At 43.0% G+C, this 20800-nt stretch overlaps 1 protein-coding gene across 3 annotated transcripts in view; it reads left to right on the forward strand.

The window, feature by feature from the left end:
* FECH (ferrochelatase) overlaps nt 1-20088 on the forward strand; it is a 33897-nt gene extending 13809 nt beyond the window's left edge. For 2 of the 3 annotated variants that reach the window (XM_025886595.2, XM_073898125.1), the window contains 7 exons: nt 3828-3962; nt 6979-7085; nt 10622-10720; nt 13932-14039; nt 14445-14609; nt 18220-18279; nt 18740-20088. In XM_025886595.2, the coding sequence (XP_025742380.1) occupies nt 3828-3962; nt 6979-7085; nt 10622-10720; nt 13932-14039; nt 14445-14609; nt 18220-18279; nt 18740-18874 (809 nt within the window). In that variant the 3' untranslated portion in view covers nt 18875-20088. The remainder of the gene's footprint in view (nt 1-3827; nt 3963-6978; nt 7086-10621; nt 10721-13931; nt 14040-14444; nt 14610-18219; nt 18280-18739) is intronic. The other variant, XM_025886599.2, reaches the window with a different exon arrangement.
* The last annotated feature ends 712 nt before the right edge of the window (nt 20089-20800 follow it).

Genomic DNA, 20800 nt, shown 5'->3' on the forward strand with positions numbered 1-20800 from the left:
GAGCCTGATGTGGGACTCGATCCCAGGACCCTGGGACCATGACCTGAGCTGAAGGCAGATGCTTAACCGACTGAGCCACCCAGGTGCCCTTTTTTTTTTTTTTTTTAAGATCTTATTTATTTATTTGACCGAGAGAGACATAGCGAGAGAGGGAACACAAGCAGGGGGGGTGGGAGAGGGAGAAGCAGGCTTCCGGCCGAGCATGGAGCCCGATGCGGGGCTCGATCCCAGGACCCTGGGATCATGACTGAGCCAAATGCAGAGGCTTAATGGCTAAGCCACCCAGGTGCCCCTTAGGGGATACTTTTAGTTTCTCTGGATCTGGAAGGCTCGTCCCGATCCTCGTCCTGGGAGGGCTTTCGTACTGATGACCCTTTGACTTATCACTGTCCTCTGGCCCACACTTGGGACCCTCGGAGCAGGCAGGTTAAATTGTTGCTCTCTCCTACATGGTAGATGACCACCTAACGGTTTTGGCAGACCCGCTCTGGGGGTATGGTAGAGATGCTCGATAAGGCCCAAGACTGTCCACTCGGTCATTCATCAGTGGCACCCTGAGTGCCCTGCACTGTTGGATACTGCTTTTCCCAAAGTCAAAAAACATGGTTCCTACTTACGAGAAGCTTCCAGTCCAGGGAGACCGTGCGATTACAGCCTAATCTGCTTAAGGGGCAGAGAGAAAATCTTTTAAGACTTACTGGAGAGATGCTATACAAAATGGGTAGGAAGGCCAGTGATCACACAGAATGCAGATGGAGGAAAAATGAAATAGTCTCAAGGTTTGGAACTGCTTTGGGGGAGCTTTGTGCTGAAGACCAAGATTATCAGGTGTGGCTCTGTGGCTCTGCCAGGAGCTCACCCATATTAACTAGAAAGAGGTTCTGCTACTTAATGCTTCGCAGAATGGACCCGAGCCAGCCGTGAAGACCCAGGCCCCTCATCCCCTTCGTGTGGCTTTTCCTTTCTGCTTTCTCTGTCCCTCCCTCCATTCCTCTCTTTCTGCTTCCTCTTCCCTTCTCATACGTTCACACAAAACCATAAAGTATACTTTTAAACTATGTTTATTTCTATTGGGAAAAAGTTCTCTTTAGGCAAAACAGTGTGGTGATTACGAACAGATAGAAATGTTTCAAATTCTCATTTTTTAGGGAAGTAGTTGTTGCTTAGTAGCTGTTATAGAAATTTCAGCTTGCACTGGCTTTGTGTAAAATTGACTTTTAAGTCATACGGTCAGTTTAACGAGGGAATATAACTTGGAATTGGTTTCATAGGATTATACCACATTACAGGAATTGAGGGAATAGAGAAGGAAAATAGATGAGAAGTGTAATCACTTCATGAAAACCTAAATCTCAAATACATTTTAAAAAATGATAGTTTGGTTGTGTAGACTGTGACTGCTTCTCAGGAAGCTGTAAGTGCCTGCTACTCTGTAGAATAAGTCAGTTGTTCTTTACCGGATGCCTGATGGGGAGGAGCGTGGGCTCTCTTCAGATGGAGCTGGCTTCCCCAGTCCTGGCTGTAGGACCTCAGGCAGATGACTACCCCAGTAAGCCTCATCTTGAAAATGGCGGTAATCACAGAACCCTACTCCTAGGATCATTGTGAATATTACATAAGATAATCACGAAAGGCATCAGCCTGGTGCATGGTACATGATAAAAATTCAATAAATGTGAGCCTTTATTATTATTCATCATTGGCCTAGGGCTCATGATGAGCTACAACTCAAAAAGCATTATGCTATCTATTTCACACCTTTCTCTCAAAGAGTCATGTACAAGTCAGACATTTGAACTGTGGGCTGGAAATTAATGAAGTTTCACTGCTCAAAAATTCAACTCAGTCCTTTTTTTTTTTTTTTTCCTTTTTCTGGTGACAGTAACCAAAGACTCTTGGCTGGGCCGGTGGCTCCAAGGGTAGACTAGGCGAGGCCAGCGAGTTGCCTTCTGGGAAACATTTGCTTCCTCAGGCTAGGCCCCGTCAGAGAGAGTACATGGCCATTCTCCGGCAGTACGGCAGTACGTTTGTGCAGGCCATCTTTAATCTAACAGTTTAGCAAGTCTTATCTGTTCCTCCCAGAGTATTTTACCCTCCCTCACTTCAAAGCAAGGTCACCACCAGCATTTATCTGCAGGGGCAGCCACTTCACCTCTCTTGTCTGCAAGATTTGAGGAACTCCCAGGCCCCAGGCATTTAGGCTGCAACTTTTCAAAGGTGGAAAGAAAATGCCAGAAGCTGGTTGGCCTGTAGCACTGGAGGATCTTACCATAGCAATCTAGTAATAGGATTGTCTCAGAAGAATAGATTAGAAGGCAAATCCCACTTCAGCCTCCGCTTAGGTCCCCCAGCTCCTCAGGCAGGGACTTGGGAGCATGACAGTTGGCAGTTTTGGGATGAACCACGTTGTAATCTTCAGTCAGTCAGTCATTTGGTCTTTGCTTACTGCATCGGGCATTCTGGTGTATTTTAACTGCAGTTCGTCATTTTACACAAGAGAACAGAAAATCGGTGGCCTAGAAGGGACAGACTGCTGAAAATGATTCTCCTTATGCCCCTTCCTTCCTCTTTTTGCAGTCCCCAGCCAGAGACTACCAGAGAAGCCTGTCCTTCCCACACACGTGCACGCCTCTCTCTCCTTCCCATGTCCGCTCCTGTCCTTGGGAACATGTGCCCCTGCTTGCTCGTTCCCCATGTCCCGTCACCGAGGCATGGTTTGTACAGACACACGAACAGTGAACACGTTACCTTTTCCTTCACTTTAGCCTAAATATTTCTTGTGGCTCTTTCATGTCCCGTACTTAGTGGCAACCCCTGCTCATGCTGGGACAGTAGCATCATCTTGGTTCTGTTATGACTTAACATTTATGTTGCGTATTCTCAGCGTCATCCCTGAGTGGGAGTTAGCTTTGTCCTATGAAATGACAGGAAACTTTCAGTTTTATGATTTTCTAAATGCCTAAGAAATTGTGTGGTGGTGGGTGCTTTTAAGATCCAGGACCAGAAGATGGAGAAGGACAAAGGAAGGTTAGGAGAAGGGGTTTGGAAGGAATACACGGGGAAGGAAGGCAAGGGTATACACCGACTTGGGCTGTTACTTCAAATCCGAATCGGTGCCTCCAATTTAAGCTTTGTTGTTGGGTTTCTGTCATCTATTAAATGAGGAGAATCATTTCAATCGTTTGTTATCCCTGAACGGTTGTTGAGTATCCTAGAGCTTACCCAGGTGACCTGGGGTCTGAGGGAGCAGGAGGGAACCCCGGGTGGTGGAAGCAGGCTGTGGGGCCAGGAAGGGGCACGGGCTTGGGAGGTGAGAGACCCACATTCAATTTCAGCTCCACTGTCTGCTAGGTGTGACTTTGGGCAGTTTCATTAACCTTGGAGAGTTTCAGTTTCTTTATCTGAAAAATGAGGTCTAAATGAAAGAAAAACTACGAGCAAAGTGTCCACCACGGTATCTGCTACATCAGAGGAGGTTACATTTCAAGAGCAAGTGCTAGTTCTTTCCTTCCTTCCTTTGGGTCTCTCTTATCTCAGTCAAGAGCACAGAATGAAGAAAAGACATTTGAGTTTTAAAAACCACTGTGCTTGGTAAAGGTGTGTGTGTTGGGGGTGGGAGGAGGTTGATCCCAGAAAATAGTGGTGAAAAGTCCAGGCACTAGCGAAGACTGGGTAAGATCCGAGGAATATTCTAAACTTAAACACATTATCAGCCTCACAGGAAATTAGGTTAACTGTTCTTTGTTCTGGGCTTTGCATGATGGTTGGTGACTGAGGAATCTATATAAAGATTAATACTTTCTCCTTTTCCACATGCTTCCTAATAGCCCCTCACAAATACTATATTGGATTCCGGTACGTCCATCCTTTAACAGAAGAAGCAATTGAAGAGATGGAGAGAGACGGGATAGAAAGGGCTATTGCCTTCACGCAGTACCCGCAGTACAGCTGCTCCACGACTGGTGAGGCTTCCTTGGGCCAGTGGGAGGGTGGGGGTGCCGGGCCCTGGCAGCCATCGCTGGGGCACCTGAGTGCGGAAGGAAAGGATAAATCATTTTCTTATTTATTTATTTATTTTTAAAGATTTTATTTATTTGTTTAAGAGAGAGAGAATGAGAGACAGAGCACAAGAGGGAAGAGGGTCAGAGGGAGAAGCAGACTCCCCGCTGAGCAGGGAGCCCGATGCGGGACTCGATCCCGGGACTCCAGGTTCATGACCTGAGCCAAAGGCAGTCGCTTAACCAACTGAACCACCCAGGCGCCCGAGGATAAATCATTTTCCATGTGAATGGCAAATCCAGCCTGTCTGCTTTTTTAAAACATGAGAGTGCAGGTCTGTCCGTTTGAAATCTCATGGTTCATCTGTCCCTTGAGTTATAGGCCAGTCGGCTGAGAATTACAAACGGTGGGTGGAAGGTGGTTGCCGCTCGTGCTCAGTGCTTTAATGCAGTTGTGTAACGGCTCAGTGATGAATGTTAAGCCACTTTTTATGTTTGCGTAATAAACCCTATTTTTATGGCAACCCTAGTATTCTCAGTAACGTAGCTAAGGTGATAGCAGTTTCCATTTTGAAAGCAGAGGTACCCAGGTAGCACGAGAAATATTGGTATGTTTTTTGCTACACTTTATTTATGGGTTGGTTTACTGGTTAAACCAAAGCCCAGCTTGAGGTTGTTCCCTTTGTAAACTTCTCTCAGTGTTCTAGATTCGGGAAAATATTACTGTGTGTTGTTTCCTATATATTTAACTGGAGCAGGAGAATAATCATGTTTGCCCTTCTCTGTAGCATTGGTAATAGGTAAAGCTTCTACTCTTGCCCACAAATACATTTGTTTGCATTCTATTTCAAGGATTGGGCTCAGCACATTTTGACTCCCAAATTGCATTTGGATGTTAGTGCATATTGTTTCTATAATTATAAAGAGAAACAAAAGGCTGTCAGAGGACATGTTCAAAGCCTGTTGTGTGCCTTAAATGTTTGTTCAGAGCCCCTGTGAAAATGCCTGAGTTCTCAGACACCCTCAAGAGTTTGAGTTTTGACTTCTTTTGGAAATGTACCTCTGCAACTCAAAATGTCTGCTAATATGTTATTGGAGAAGGAATCAGATTTTATAAATTTCTAAGCATACCTTTGCCTTGCTTTAAAAAATATACCTCAAATGTAGGTGGGCCTGGGTGGCTGAGTCCGTTGAGCATCCGACTCTTGATTTCAGCTCAGGTCATGATCTCAGGTTTGTGGGATCAAGCCCCGAGTCAGGCTCCATGCTCAGTGCAGAGTCTGCTTGTCCCTCTCCCTCTGCTTTTCCCCCTGCTTGTGTGCTCGCTTTCTCTCTTTCAAATAAATAAATAAAACCTTAAAAATATATATATACCCCAACTGCAGATGTCTGCTCTCAAAATTAGACAAGAAGATGGTTATTTGTACGACAGAGGATTGACTGGGTTTCATTTCACAGCTGACTCTACCAGTGAGTCTCAGGTGTCAGTGTCTGTGCGGCTGTTCCCTGGTCCGTCTCACGTGAAAGGGCAGGTGATCTTCACTCAGAGATTCGAAAGTGGAAAGCACATCCATTCTTTGAGGCCACGAGAGTGTCGTTTACCTGTTGTGTCATTTAGACACATGTTGTTGGAGCAGAGCCAGTATTACCCTGTGTATCAGTCACATGCAGTTGTTTTAGTTCTATTTTCCCCTCATTACAGCTTTGGGTAGTTGATCACATGTTTCTGAGTGACCCAGAAGAACTAATGTGGCTTCCAGAAGTCCTGAAGATGATATTCACCTGTACGGTGTGGCTTTTGCAGTATGAATATGCTGCTGACTCTGATTTCTGGAGAGATTGTTTTCGAACGTGCAGTGGACTCAATTTGGATTTATCTGACTCATTGTATTCCGGAATGGACCTCATTTATCTTTTTGAAAATTAAGTTTTCGGCTAAGTGTACATTTGATGTAACTATAGGCGTATCCCGGCTCGTATTTTAATCTGGAGACCTATCAGATTAACAGTCCTTATTGTTACAGAAACCGGTGCGTTGCCCTTGGGAAGCAGGGAAATGTTTTGGAACATTTGCCCTATGTTAAGATTGAGAAAGAGGCTCCGTGTTAGGGTTAGTTGCATAGGATTCGCCTTGGCCCGCACGCCGGCTCCCCTCGGCCAGGAAGAAGTTCCATTGGGTTGGCACCATCTGTCTTCCTTCAGTCGTTGAATTTTCGTGATTTTGACCTCTTGGTTAAAAATACAAGTTCTGTTAGATTACTTGTAAGGATTTGCTATCCACTTAACTTATTCTGGGGAATGATGATAATCTTGTAGAAGCAGATAATAATAGAGAATGCTCATACAAATCTAAATAAGCTAGTCTTCTTATCAACAAGTCATTTAAAAAGATAGCTATAAAGCTTTTATTGTAAGGTAGAAAGTATGCATCTCATAATAATAAATAAAAATATTCCAAGTGCTCAGGATACAGAATTGCATACATGCTAAAATACAACTTTGTGAAACAAAACAGCTATACAGGAAAATAATAGGAAAGAACTCTGCTAGAGTAACACCATGGCTGCATTAGCATGCTGGATCATGGCCAGTTTCTTTTTTCCTTTCTTCCCCACCCCTACATTTCCTGCTGGGGTTGATTACCTTCATAATGGGGGAAAAAATTAACATGCTTTCAGTTGTTAGACTTGGTTCCTGCAAATAGCGGTGGCTTATATTTCATAAATCCTCTACCGTTGTGTTTCTCACTAGAAATGGCCTCACTCGTCTTTGAAAGGCCATTGCAATTGATTGCTTTTTAGTGATCTTCATTTGCAGGGTAGTTAAATCAATCTGCATTTTAGAGCATTGAAATGATTGTAATTAGACCAATTCAGTATAGAAGCGGTTACCTATTTCGAACTTACTGCCTTTACTAGTCTGTTTTTCATTTTCACTATCATCAACACGCATCTACTAAGTGGTCCCCTGTATTTTTCAGGCAGCAGCTTAAATGCCATTTACAGATACTATAACCAAGTGGGAAAGAAGCCTGGGATGAAGTGGAGCACCATTGACAGGTGGCCCACACACCCACTCCTCATTCAGGTAAGCCAGCCACTGCCCACAGCCCCCGTCGGCCCAGCTGCTGGGGTGGGTCAGGTTCTTGTCCCTGCCTAGTTTGTGGCGTCCTTCTGAGCCTTCCCATTCTCTTGCTTAAATTACACAATTTAAGCAAGGGATTTAAAAAAAAAAAGGTATTAAGAGACTCAACTTGTTATGACAAGAGAAAATAAATTTAATAATTAAAGGTTAGAGTCTTTCCTTTCTTTGGATTAACACTAGTAGTTACAAACTAGAGCAGAATTATGTTTTGAGTTTCGTGTTTCCCAGTAACCAGGACATGAAAGATTATACAGAGTGTTTCCATTAATTTACATTTATATATTGAGTGCCCGATGGATCCTGTATTTTCTAAATCCTTTAAAATGACAAAAGGTTGGGACGCCTGGGTGGCTCAGTTGGTTGAGCGGCTGCCTTTGGCTCAGGTCATAGTCCCAGGGTCCTGGGATCAAGTCCTGCATTGGGCTCCTTGCTCGGCGGGGAGCCTGCTTCTCCCCCTGCCTGCCTCTCCCCCTGCTTGTGTTCTGTCTCTCTCTCTGACAAATAAATAAATAAAATCTTTAAAAAAAAAATGAAATAAAATGACAAAAGGTTTTAAAATTTTTCAAGGTACTGAATCTACTTGTTTTGACATGAAACTAGATTTAACATTTCAGTTGAGAAAGTCATATTAGAAGAAATTTCAGATTTCTCCCATGCAACTGTATTTATAATGTTTCCATGAACAGATGCTTGGTTTTTGGAGAATCAGTTAAAACTACAAATCAAAAGCCAATAGCTTTGAATTGGTGTTACCATGTACTTTTTTGCCATTTGTACATGAGAAGAGTATTGGTAATTGCCCTAAAATGTACACATATAGTTTTGTTCTTTCAGAGGAGGTTTCTGCCTTTGAGTTAGTTTAGGTAGGGAACGTATGGAGTGATTGAGGTTTCATCCAGTTTATGTTTCACTCCGTGGACATTCTCTGCCAAAATACCTGTTTAACATCTTTTTTAAAAGCCTGGAGTCACTTAAAATCTAACACCACTAGGTGGGGCTAGACATCGGTAAAAGCAGGCCCGCTCTTCCCTGGAGCAGGCCCTGTTCCTTAGGCACAGAGGTGATGTCAAGGGTTAACACTTAGGTGGAAAAGCAGTTGTAAGTAAAAATGAAAAGGAGGTGCCTTCCTTTAGGGATAGGTGTAGTTCCACTCTGAGAGCCCCCCACCCCTTCGCTGTACTGCTGGGTCCGGTTAGCTCCGCGAAAGACCCAGTGTTCCTCCTACTGGTTTGCTCTGGGCTGCCTGTGACTGGGAGCGAGGGGTTTCAGGTCAGCACTGACATGTGGTAGCAGAGAACGGAGGGATCTGCACAGCATCTGCCTGCCCTGATCCACTGAGTAATTAGATTTGCATTAAAATTCAGCCCTTTGAAAAGGGGGGAAGCAGAAGGATGGAAAGGTCTCTTAACTGAGGAAGTCTCCGTTCACAAAATGAAAGGGAATTTTAGAGGCATTTATCTGCCCTTCTCGACGGTGTGATTGAAGGCTCAGAGCCGCCTGCCTCTTTCATTCCGCAGAGAGATTGCGCATCGAGGATACCGTAGACAGATTGGAGGTGATCTAAGTAGGCTTCTCCTTGCCCGCGGCTCCTCAGTGTGGACGACGGCTTGGCGTCTGTTGTAAGCCGGAACAAATTGTGTTTCTGCTCGCTCTTTTGTGAGAGGAGAAAAGGAAAAATACTAAAATTTTTTAGAAACAAAAGTTTATAGACAGGTTTTATTCTTCATATCGTGCTGACATGAGATTTGATATCTAGCAGAAATTAAAAAAAAAAAAGTCAAACCCTAATTGGAAACTAAAAATACAGTTAAAAACTGACACTGAAAAGAACGTCTCACTCTACATTTCTACTTGTTATAGGTAGTAATTACTCGAAATTGTCATTTCCCTACTGTCATCCCTACTATTGCTGTGTCACGAGCTGCTGGGGTAATCGGAGTAAACATAGGCTCAGGCTCCTTGTAAGCTTCACAGTGGGTCTCCTTACCCAGGCTGCTGTAGGTCCAAACACAGTCCTTCCTGAGCATCCTTCTTTCCAAGCACTGCGAAGACCGCCAGAAAATACTGGTTTTGTTTATATCTAATCTAACGACATTTACTCTGTAGATAAATTCTAAATTTTGAAAAGGAAAGTCTCTAGGCACCATTTTGTACCTTAGTGCATTTATTCACCAGACTTTGAGGGTTTGGAAAGATTTAGGAATATCTCCGTGTTGATTAGGGAATTACTTGCTCTTCTTATAGTGTTAACCACCGATATACCAAAATACCAAATAGCAAATGTGCGTGGTTCTGGTAAATCATCCTTTATGATTTTTCAAAAACCTTTCTATTTGGAAATAAGTTTAAACATGCAGAAAGGTTACAAGACTAAGAATAGTAGAGGAACTTGACTCTTTGCCTAGATTCACATATTATTAGCATTTATTCCACTGTCATTTGCACACTCTGTGTGTGTGTGTACATTTTTCTTCTGAACCTTTTGAGAGTAACTTGTATCTATAAAACCACCCTTGACGCCTAAATTGCAGGGATCTCCTCCTCCATAACCATGATACAGTATTCAACTTCAGCAAATTTCACATCAGTACTTAAATTCATCTAATCTACATTCATATTCCAATTCTGTCAATTGACCCATTAATGTCCTTTGTAGCATTTGCTTTCTGAGTTAAGTGACGAAGAATGATTAAAGTGGAAGATGAAAGAGAGCCTCTTCACATCGGGTGTTTCAGCACCTATTGATGTAGATCGGAAAGAGCCAACTAGGCGGAGGGAATTAACTGGTCTGGTGGACAGAGCTTTGGAGGCGGAGGCGGGGCCTGCCTGGCAGCCCAGGTCCCGCAGATGTGACTGAATGGCCCCCACGTCGGCCGCCTCTTCCCCCCTCTGTGAATTTAATGAGAGTTGTACAACCTCTCATCTGTTGTTATGAAGGTTGTTATGAAGACTGACTCAGGGAGGATACTGGGCTCAGAAGGAGAAGGTGGTAAAAATAGAATAGTATTTTCTTATTCCTCTACTATTTATGTCTAATGTATTTTAATGTGATAGGCCTGAAAGCCAAACTGAGGGAGATTCAGAAAGAGCCTGTAAGCTGTTTTCCTGCTAACCGAGCAAATGAGAGGTCTTAAAACAACTTCTCCTTCCCATCTGTGTCTTCTCTCCATCTGGAAGTGTGCCCTGTTCCTCCCGAGGGGAAGCAGATCCAGAGCGTTCATTTTCAGTGAGCCATTAGCGAGCTTTAGAAGTTTCCCATCAAATTCCCTAGGCCCCTGAAACCGTTATGAGCCATTTTCATGATGAACCAAAGTGAGAGGAGACTGTACTGTTTGCAATTTTTTTAAAAAGAGAGTTCCAGTTTTTGAGGGTTGCCAGGAGATTTTTGTCCTAGCTCTCACTTTAAACATATTTTCTTTTCCGTCTGTTTCTTTCTTCCTACCCCTCCTTCTCACCCTCTTTTCTTGCTGTTCCCACAGTGCTTTGCAGACCACATAGTGAAAGAACTGGACCATTTTCCACTTGAGAAGAGAAGTGAGGTGGTCATTCTGTTTTCTGCTCACTCACTGCCAATGTCTGTAAGTAAGAGCGTTTTGTTGGATGACCTAGTAGTAGAGGATTTCTGAATGTGCAAATGGGACCCAGCTTCTAGAACATCCTGAGCCTGGTGCAAGGATGAGTTCTAATGTCTCAAACTTACCTAGGTGCTCATTTAACTAGACTCATTTCTTGAAACCCAATAATAATTCAAATTACAATATTGTGAATAAATATTGTCCTAATAAACGGCTTTGAAATGATAACTGGAAGGTGTATTCATGAATAGGAGTTTTCAGCACATGGGGCAGGTAAAGGAAGGCTGCTTTTGCCTGCCCCGCTGAAGGAGTTCAGCTGATCTTTCAGTGTACAGCGCTGAGGGCCTCCAGTCACACTGAGCCATCTCCCATCCTGTTCTTTCAAGACTGGATAGAGGCTGTTTGAATTGATGACAGTTTTTAATCTGCTAGGACTAGAGCCCACATTTTAGCAAGTGCATATGGAGTGTATCAGGTTGTGATCTGGTTGCTCCTGAGTTTTTCACATTACACTGGGTGTTCGCTAAAATACCACCTCCGTACCCTAGCTCTTTGCACATTTGCAAACGAGAATGATCGAGCTAGTGTGCTGGGTGGTACAGAGATGTGCATGGAATGAGCCGTCAGTTTCATCAGCTCAGAACTATTATTGTGCCCAAAAATAGTGCTTTGGAAGCCAGAGAGGTGGAGAATTACGTCTTTGGAGGTGTCATTAAGGGTTTAACTCCAGAGTTAATGGAGTTAACCTGAGTGTCTGGGGCCACTCTTCTAATCGGTCTTTACTGCCACCTGGTGGTCACTGGGGTCGAGCCCTCAAAGCTTTTCCACTCCTCCATCTCCACCTAGCAGGTGCCCGTGCAGCTAGCTGTAGGTGACTTGGGAGAGAATTTCTCTCCCTGGAAGCCTGCCTATTTTATTTTAACCAGTTCATATTCTCTCTTCTGGTATCATGCAAATCCTCTCCGCATGTCCATCCCGCTGCTCTGCCCTCATCCATTTCATAGCCGTGCTAGGTGTGAGGAGGCCACGTCCGGAGGGGAAGCTTTTGAACCGGGAGAGGAGGAAACACCTTTTTCACGTGAACAGTTCTGGGTGCTGCTTGCCCTTCCCTTCACCGTCTGCCGCACTGCCCTTTCTTCCCCCCAGGACCGAGCATCCTGCTGCCAGCTTTCTTTGCCGCCCAGGGCCCCGTGTGGGACTGAGGAGGGCTGGTCAGGGGAGAAGGCTCTGCTGGCAGGCTTTCCTTTTCCCCTGCAATTGCTGATAATGGCTTTGTCCTCCTTAGTGACTTTTTATTTTATTTTTAAGATTTTATTTATTTATTTGAGAGAGAGAGAATGAGAGACAGAGAGCACGAGAGGGAAGAGGGTCAGAGGGAGAAGCAGACGCCCCGCCGAGCAGGGAGCCCGATGCGGGACTCGATCCCGGGACTCCAGGATCACGACCTGAGCCGAAGGCAGTCGCTTAACCAACTGAGCCACCCAGGTGCCCCTTAGTGACTTTTTAAAGACTTATCATTTGGAAATAATTATTCAGAAGTAAGTTTAGACTTTAGCAAAGTTGCAAAAATAGTACAGAGGGTTCATATACGTACATACATACACATACAAGTACATCCTTCCCGTAACTTCTCCTCATGCTGGCCTCTCCATAACCATAGCACAGCAACCCAAACCAGGAAGCTAACAGCGGTGCGATGCTAGGAGCCAAAGGCCAGGCTCAATCAGATTTCACCACTTTGTCCACAATTATCCTTTTTTGTTCAGGAACCCGGTCCAACATCCCATGTCACGTTTCGTTGTCCCGTCTCCTCCGTTATCCCCCAGTCTGTGACAGCCCCCACGCTTTCCCTGTCTTTGATGACCTCGATATTTTTGAAGAATGACTTAGTGGGATGTCAGTTGTTTGGTAGCACGCTCTTGCACTTGGATCCGTCGGGTATTTTCCCATGATTCGATTGCGGCTCTGCAGTACTGGGAAGAACACCCCAGAGTGATCTGTCCTTCTCAGTGCACGGATGGGGGTACATGATGACAGATGTCCTACCACTGGTGATGTGATCCCTGGCCATTTGTCTAAGGTGGTATCTGCTGGATTGTACATTGTAAAGTTACCATTTTTCTCCTCGTGATTTTAAAATATCTTAGGTGAGATACTTTGAGACCATGAAAATGTTGTCTTGTTCCTCGACTTTTGCCCACCAATTTTAGCATCCTGCAGGAGATCTTGCCTGTAGCAATTATTTCTATGTTGTTCTGAGGGTGACTTTCTATTTCCCTCATTAATTCTATATTTAGGTTTCTAATGGTCTAACTTTTAGTAATATCATAAAATGGTTTATCAGTATTTCATTTCAGCAATATTTATTGAGCACTGTTCGATCCACTATATTCTAAGCACTGTTCCCTCCACTGTCATAGGATACAGGAATGAACAAAATAGGCAGAAGTCTTTGCCCCCAGAGAGGGGGGGTGGTGGGGGACAAATAATAACCATAGTACAGAAGAAAATAGTACAGTATGTTAGGAGATAATAAATGGTATGGGGAGCAATCATGCTGTGTAAGGGGTTAGGGAGACTGTACACAGCTAAATGTTAAAGCAGTAAAAATAAAATTCCCATTGAACATTCTTAAGAGTATTAATATGCTGTCGTGTCAGGACCGGTCACCAGACGTTCGAGGTGCACAGAGTGCTCGCCTCGCAGTCCATTGCTGTGGGGGACCTGGGGAGAGGAAAGGGATTAGAAGGCACAGGTGGTATTCTCGAGGAGTCTGGAGTCTGAACCCACGTGCTGCTTCTCCCTTCTCTCTTACTCCACTAGCACTTGCCCTTGTGTTGAGCTGGCCCCATGTATTCAGTAGGTTCGTACGCCATCCATACAACACTCTCAATTCCTGCCTTCCCTATTTCAGATGGGGGAACGGAGAGACCCATCCTCCCTCGTTGGACGTTGTCAATCTCCCGTGAATAACGTGGGTGTAGAATTTGACATAGTCCTAGGTACTTAGAGATCTGTGAATGCAGTGTTCTTTGGCCCACGAGGAAATGGATCCAAGGAAGTTTGGCAATTGAGCTCAGATCGTACCATCATTAGTGCAGAAGACAGAAGGGGAGACTCCGGTCCCCAGCTCACACGACCTCACTGTGCAACCTGAGGCTCTTAGAACCCTTCACAGTGTTGGCGACTGAACACCCATGTGTCTCTGCTGCAGGTGGTCAACAGAGGGGACCCCTATCCTCAGGAGGTGGGCGCCACTGTGCAGAGAGTCATGGATAAGCTGGGTTACTCCAATCCCTACCGACTGGTTTGGCAGTCTAAGGTAGGTGGTTTCCACATGCTTGTGGGCAGTCAGCAATTTTGAGGACGTCTATTTTAGGACTTACTTATAAAATGATTAGGTTTGGCTCTTTCATATACACAGAATGTTCTATAACGTGGTGGCTCACCATGAGCAGAAGGAACTCTGCAAGCAGGTGAAATGGAGGGGAAATCAAGTGACTAGTTGAATTTCATTGATTTAATGAATTATTTTTAGTTGTAATGACAGAAATTGTGATTTATTTATATTAGGCCAACTTCAAGGAGGATTCAAGCTTAATATAGAAATATCAAAACCCACTAATGCAGATGTAAAGCATGGCCCTCACTCTTACTGGGAGTGGTGGTGTGTGTGTGTGTCCGGAGCAGTGGGCCGTGGTGTGCCTTCCATCCTCCTTTCTCACAGGTTGGTCCGATGCCCTGGCTGGGCCCTCAAACAGATGAGACTATCAAAGGGCTTTGTGAGAGGGGGAGGAAGAACATTCTTTTGGTTCCAATAGCATTTACCAGCGATCACATTGAAACGCTGTATGAATTGGACATCGAGTACTCTCAAGTTCTAGCTAACGAGGTAAGTGTGATTATTAGTCCCATTCACAAACTGTGATTTGTTTTTAAAGGAAACTTTCTCTGCAACGATTGTATCCTTGTATTTGTACAAGGATTTGTAATTGTATCCTTCAAAAATATCGTTCAGTGGTTAGCAGAGGGGGGGTGGGGGATGAGTGAAGTAGGTGGAGGAGTCCAAAGTACAACCTGTCTTGATGAGCGCTAACATGCAGAACTGTTGAATCACTGTATTGTTTATCTGAAACTAATAGAACACAGTGCCTTAACTTTACTGGAATGTAAACAAAGATTTGTTACATTGTTCACTACACCTGTTGGCAGGTACCCCGGCCTCATTATTCTGAATAATACTTAACCTGAGTTAATCTGAACACATCAGGGTAACCCACACCAGCCATGGGAAAGCACTTTTGTGCCTTTGTGAAACCAGGTTCCCAGGCATCACTGCGAGCAGCATCGTTTTGTCTAGTTTGAGTTACTGTACTACCTGGAAGTGATAAAACTACATTTTATTAAGAAAAAATAATTGTTCTTCCCACCAATTTGGAGGAAGAGAATTGTACTGTGCTATCATTCCTTTTCTTGGCCTGATGGTGCCCTTTCCTTGGGGCTTTTACACTGGTTCTTGGTGGATTTTGAGGCATAGAAGAGGCATTGTCATTTAGAAGACTGTGGAATGAACACTGAAGCAGTGTGTGTTAAAATTCCCTTGACCTCTTTCACACACTCAATTAGCTGTTTGCGGTGGTGTTGTGATCAATCTGATTATTGAAATAACAAGTACCATCCTTAGTGTCTTGTAATGTAAGATGGGTGTAAATTATCATTCACAGTGGAGAAAAACTTACTGTTCACCCATCTCAGGGCTTCGGAGGGCTGGCCTGAAACCTGAATCCAATTTATAACATTGTCTCTGTGGGAATTGTGGAAGCTCCGGGACCCACAAAACCCTTCCTCCTCTCATCTTCTGCCAGAACTGCTGATCCTGGTCCTCCCCAGGCATGACTGATGGAGTCCTGGCCTCAAGGGATGCTTCACCCTCTCTGGGACTGGGTGGCAGGTGCAGGGCAGAGTGAGAGTGGGTTGGGGACAGCTTTAGCCAGCACCCAACCCCACGGGTTTTTGTTTATGCATGCTGGTCATCAATCAAACCTTGAGGAAGTTAGAGGGTGCATAAATTTCTTGTCAATAGTTCTGATACAGAATTTGTGGCGAAGTTGTAATTGGTAAAGTGAGGCTGCAGCGTTGTCTGTGGATTTCACGTAACGCTGCCTTCCATATCCTACCCTGACTCGGGCTAACTGTGAGCTTACTAAAAAGACTTACATGCAAATAGAGTTCATTCCAGTGTGTTTAGAAAATAAGTTTTTGTTTGTATTGAATGATAATTCACATTCATTAATATCACTAAACCGAGGTTATTCCTCAGTAATCAACTGGATTATTAGTGACTAATAAATTAGCCTGTAGAGGGAATAAAGAAAACCATCCAGCTACAGTTTATTCCATTGTTTTGATGGAAGAATATACTGTGTTTAAAACGACTTTCTTTAAAAAGTAGTTTGAATTTTTTCCTAAGATGAAATTACTGCTTTTCGATAATACAAATAATAAAGAGCTCTGACAATTCAGAGAAGTATCCCATAGAGAGTGGAGCTCACTCAGAATCTTACCCCTGAGAGGGGCGCCTGGGTGGCCCAGTCGGTTGGGTGTCTGACTCTTGATTTTGGCTCAGGTCCTGATCTCAGGGTTGTGAGATCGAGCCTCGAGTCTGGCTCTGCGCTGAGCGTGGAGCCTGCTTAGGATTCTCCCTCTGCCCTTCTGCCGTCTTCCTCTCTGTCTCTTAAAAAAAAAAAAAAAAAAGAATCTTGCCCCAAGAGATAAGTTAATATTTTGATAAAAATTAGTCCCCTTTTTTCTCTAAATGTATGTGTACTTTAAGAAAAATTGTATGCTCCTACATGTTTATGAATAAAATACAATTTTTGCATGGTATTTTACACATGTATTTAAACAAAACAGTAACTTTTTTTCCCCCCTTAAAAATATATTATGGACCTAAATCAATAAATGTAATTAGATCTATATAATTAATTAATTTATTTAAGATTGTATTTATTTTTTTGACAGAGAGAGACACAGCAAGAGAGGGAACACAAGCAGGCAGAGTGGGAGAGGGAGAAGCAGGCTTCCCAAGGAGCAGGGAGCCCGATGTGGGGCTCGATCCCAGGACCCTGGGACCATGACCGGAGCCAAAGGCAGACGCTTTATGACTGCCTTAACAGGCGCCCCTATATAATTATTTTAAATGAATCCTTGATCAGTATATATTTAAGATGTTTCCAACATTTTACTTTCCTAAACTGCTCTGTAATAAACATCATTTTCTTTTCCTTTTTCCAATTAATTTCTCAGGAAAAATTCCTACAAATGGAATTTAAATGTTGGTAGATGTTTTATTGGATTGCCCTACAGAGGTGTATCCTTGGACTCTCCCATCCATAGTCTTCAAGAACACTGCCGGCATTGGTTGTCCTGCTGTCACTGACTTCTACATGGAGTCTTAGAGGACAGTCTCTACAGTCTCTTTTTTCCTTTTTTTTTTAAGGTTTATTTATTTATTTGAGAGAGAGTGCTTGCGAGCATGCTTGTGTGCATGTGAGGGGGGAGGGGCAGCGGGAGAGGGAGAGAGAATCTCAAGCAAACTCTCTGCTGAGGCTGGAGCCTGATACGGGGTTCGACCTCACGATCCTGAGATCATGACCTGAGCCAAAATCAAGAGTCGGACGCTTAACCAACTGAGTCACCCAAACACCCTGAATACAGTTTCTTTTTAGGTTGAGAACTATATGTTTGCTGAATCTCACCGTTTTTCCCATGCTGATTAAAGTTAACTTAAAAGATAAAGCAACTGAAAGCCATAGGCATTTTGGAAAGGGAAAGAGAAGATCTTGACTACCTGAGTGAACAATAATTAGATGTTTCTTAATTATTTTGGGGATAATCAACTGGTTATTTTGGGGCAGGGAAGCAAGGATGATAGTGAAACAGTCCTCAGGTTTTATTTTGGGTTTTTCTATGTAAGGATATATTTAAAAACCCCACTCTGCATTGGATCCAATCTAGGTTCAATATACATTAAATTAATCTACCTCTTTTGGCAGTTGGAATCAAAACAGGCATAAAGATTTATTTAATTAAAGCAGCATTCTGCTTAGGTAGAGTCTGTAAAAGTGTGCATTAGAAAGGTAGAATAAAAAAAGAATAGTAAGCAAATTTGAGTTACTTGAGAATTCTGTCAAATACAGCCTCAAAAATGGTTTGGAAACTAAACACCTATGGGGAAGGTAATAGGGTGGGGGAAGGAATAGAAATTGAGAGCAGTTTTGTGATAACAGAGGTGAAAATCTACATCTGTGTCTGGGCCTGGGACTGTTTTCGTTTCTGAGCCATCTGGGAACACTTTGGAAGTCAAACTTTAAGTTGTGTATGTATCTAAGTCCATTTATTTATTTATTTATTTATTTATTATTTATTTATTGTAGCAGTTTCTTTAAAAAAAACGGAAAATAAAACGTGTATGTGTTTTTCCTTTTTCTCATTTGATTCAGTGTGGAGTGGAAAACATCAGAAGAGCAGAGTCTCTTAATGGAAATCCATTGTTCTCCAAGGTATCTATAGTGTTACAACCATTTTAGTAGAACATATCGGAGAGAAATCCTCTGAGAAGCTCTTACAGAATATTGGTTTTCTCACATATTAGAACATTTTGAGTTCCAATTAATTACAAAAATAAAATCGAATTCCTTATACTCTTGCTCCTTCTTCCTTTAGAGAGTCCCAATTTTCTTATTTCTACCCACCTATAACTATGTCTAATTCAAGACCTGCCTTCCAGAGGTGGGGTTTAGCAGGTGGGGTGAGAGGATGTCCTCTCAAATCTCTGTTTTAACTTTTCTCTAAGCCGAGGATCCTTAGGAAATGAAGGTATCAGAGAACCCAGTTCAAAGCAGTCATAGTTCAGATGAAAAAAGCAACCCTCAGCCCTAGTGATAGGAGGGGGAGATGCACGGGGAGACAGCAGACGTTTTGCTTCTGAGAAATCTCTGCTTCTTGTCGCCCGTCTTCCAGGCCCTGGCCGATCTGGTGCTGTCGCACATCCAGTCCAATGAGCTGTGCTCCAAGCAGTTGACTCTGAGTTGTCCGCTCTGTGTAAATCCTGTCTGCAGGGAGACCAAATCCTTCTTCAGCAGCCAGCAGCTGTGACCCCCGCCAGAGGACCCCACGGGATTAGGCAAATGCCCAACCCCCAGACGCCACTGTTGTGGAGGAGATGCATTTAGAGGTCAAGGAAGAAAGTTTCACTGGCATCTGTACAGCCTTTGGGTAAAAAGTGTGTGATTTCTTGAGGAACAGACTCTGAAATCCTTACTGGGGTTTTCTATTTTTATACACCAATACAGTAAGCACATATATTCCCCCTCTGTGGGTAAAGTTACCAGTTTGGAATGTCCACTGGGCTATTTAAAAAATGAGTTTTAAAAATTTATCTTTATAGATGCGCACATATTTTAAATATAGATTTTGGTTTTATTGCCCAAAAACCTTGCGAGGATATCGAGAGTCCCCTTTGTGGGCTGTCAGTGTTAATGAGCTCTGTTTACAGTCTTGTGCATGTAGTTAGTTGTCCTTGTTTTTTAAGGGAACATAGTTGAGTGAAGGAAATATAATTTGAAAAGGAACTCTTACCTGATCTTTCCCTAAGCCCATGGGGCACAGAATGCCGGTGAGGCGGTGTGGTTGCCCATAGCAGCTGCTTTTGCCAGTGATGTCACCCTTAGGTGGTCACTTCGGTACTTCTGTGTGAACCTCACTTTCTTCACCCTAAAACCAAATCAAGTACAGATTCCAAAAGTGCTTTGCGATTCCCCAGGCACACAAGGCTAATACACATGTAGAAATCCAGCATTTGTCATCCGTGCCTTGGTGAGGATCTGTGGTGCCACAGGAAAGGGGTCTCCCGCTGCTTCCTGTCTCCAAGGCCAGTGAGGCCGGAAGTGCTAACGAGGGGCTTCATCTGTAAAGCTCGTCCCAGGACCTAGTGAACCTTTCCATGGAGCATCTTTATTTTGGTTGAATGTCTTCTTTCTGCCTATTTGTTTGAAGCATTGTTTTATAAAGTCAACTATGTTTTGTAATCTTGAATTCTTTCTTAACTTACAATTTTTATTATAAAAATTATATGACCCTCCTATTGGAAATTTGAAAAATAGAGAAGAGAGAACAACTCTAATGTAACAGCTATTAATCATGTTATTATATCTCATGCCATTCCTTTCCTGTGGATATTTTTAACGCCATTGTAACCTTGAATTTGTGAGTGAAAAGTTGTTCTAAAAATGTAGAAATGATGTAAGATCAGAATCTGACCTCCTATACGTGGATTTAAATGATTAAAAAAATCTCTGATGGATCCGTAATGAATTTGTAATGATTACCTTCTCTTTCCTCCAAGCTCTAATCAAAAGAGCATGTCTTTGATGTTTTTGAAGCCAGTTTATAAACTGGAAGTATTAGAGGAGTCATAGATCTTCTATATTCAGGATTTACTGTATTAATAAATATTATCACATCATTAAGGTTTTAACCACTTTATTCATGCCCTCTGTGAAATCAAAACTTATGCAAGTTAGTTAATCAAAATTATTATAGGAGGAATTTCCTTTGGAATACAATAAAAGAAATGTGCTGTTCATTTTAGTTAATCATTTTCCCACACTGATAACAGCTCTGAAATTTGAGTAACAGGTGCATTTTTTTTCCAAATTTGTTTTCCTGTTAGTAGATTGTGTTTCCAGAGAAAGGTACAAGGCACGGATAGTTGGCTATTTCCATCAGCTTTGGGGGGATTAGCTTCAAGGTGGACGGGGTGACCGTCCCACAGTGAAGTGAATGCTCTGGGTTAGTGGGATGGCCCTGGAAGGCAGGATAGGCCTGCAGCCTTTCTCCCTACGGCACATCTGCTGAGGGCCTGCTTCACTTCGACTGTATTACTCAGATGTTACAGAAAACTCTGATTCGAGAGTCTTTTTTTAAAAAAATTTTTTATTGTTATGTTAATCACCATACATTACATCATTAGTTTTTGATATAGTGTTCCATGATTCATTGTTTGTGCTTTTTTTTTTTTAA

This window comes from Callorhinus ursinus, unplaced genomic scaffold, assembly GCF_003265705.2.
Source record: "Callorhinus ursinus isolate GAN/ISIS: 27379988/994484 unplaced genomic scaffold, GSC_fseal_2.0 scaffold11, whole genome shotgun sequence".
Lineage (NCBI taxonomy): Eukaryota > Metazoa > Chordata > Mammalia > Carnivora > Otariidae > Callorhinus > Callorhinus ursinus.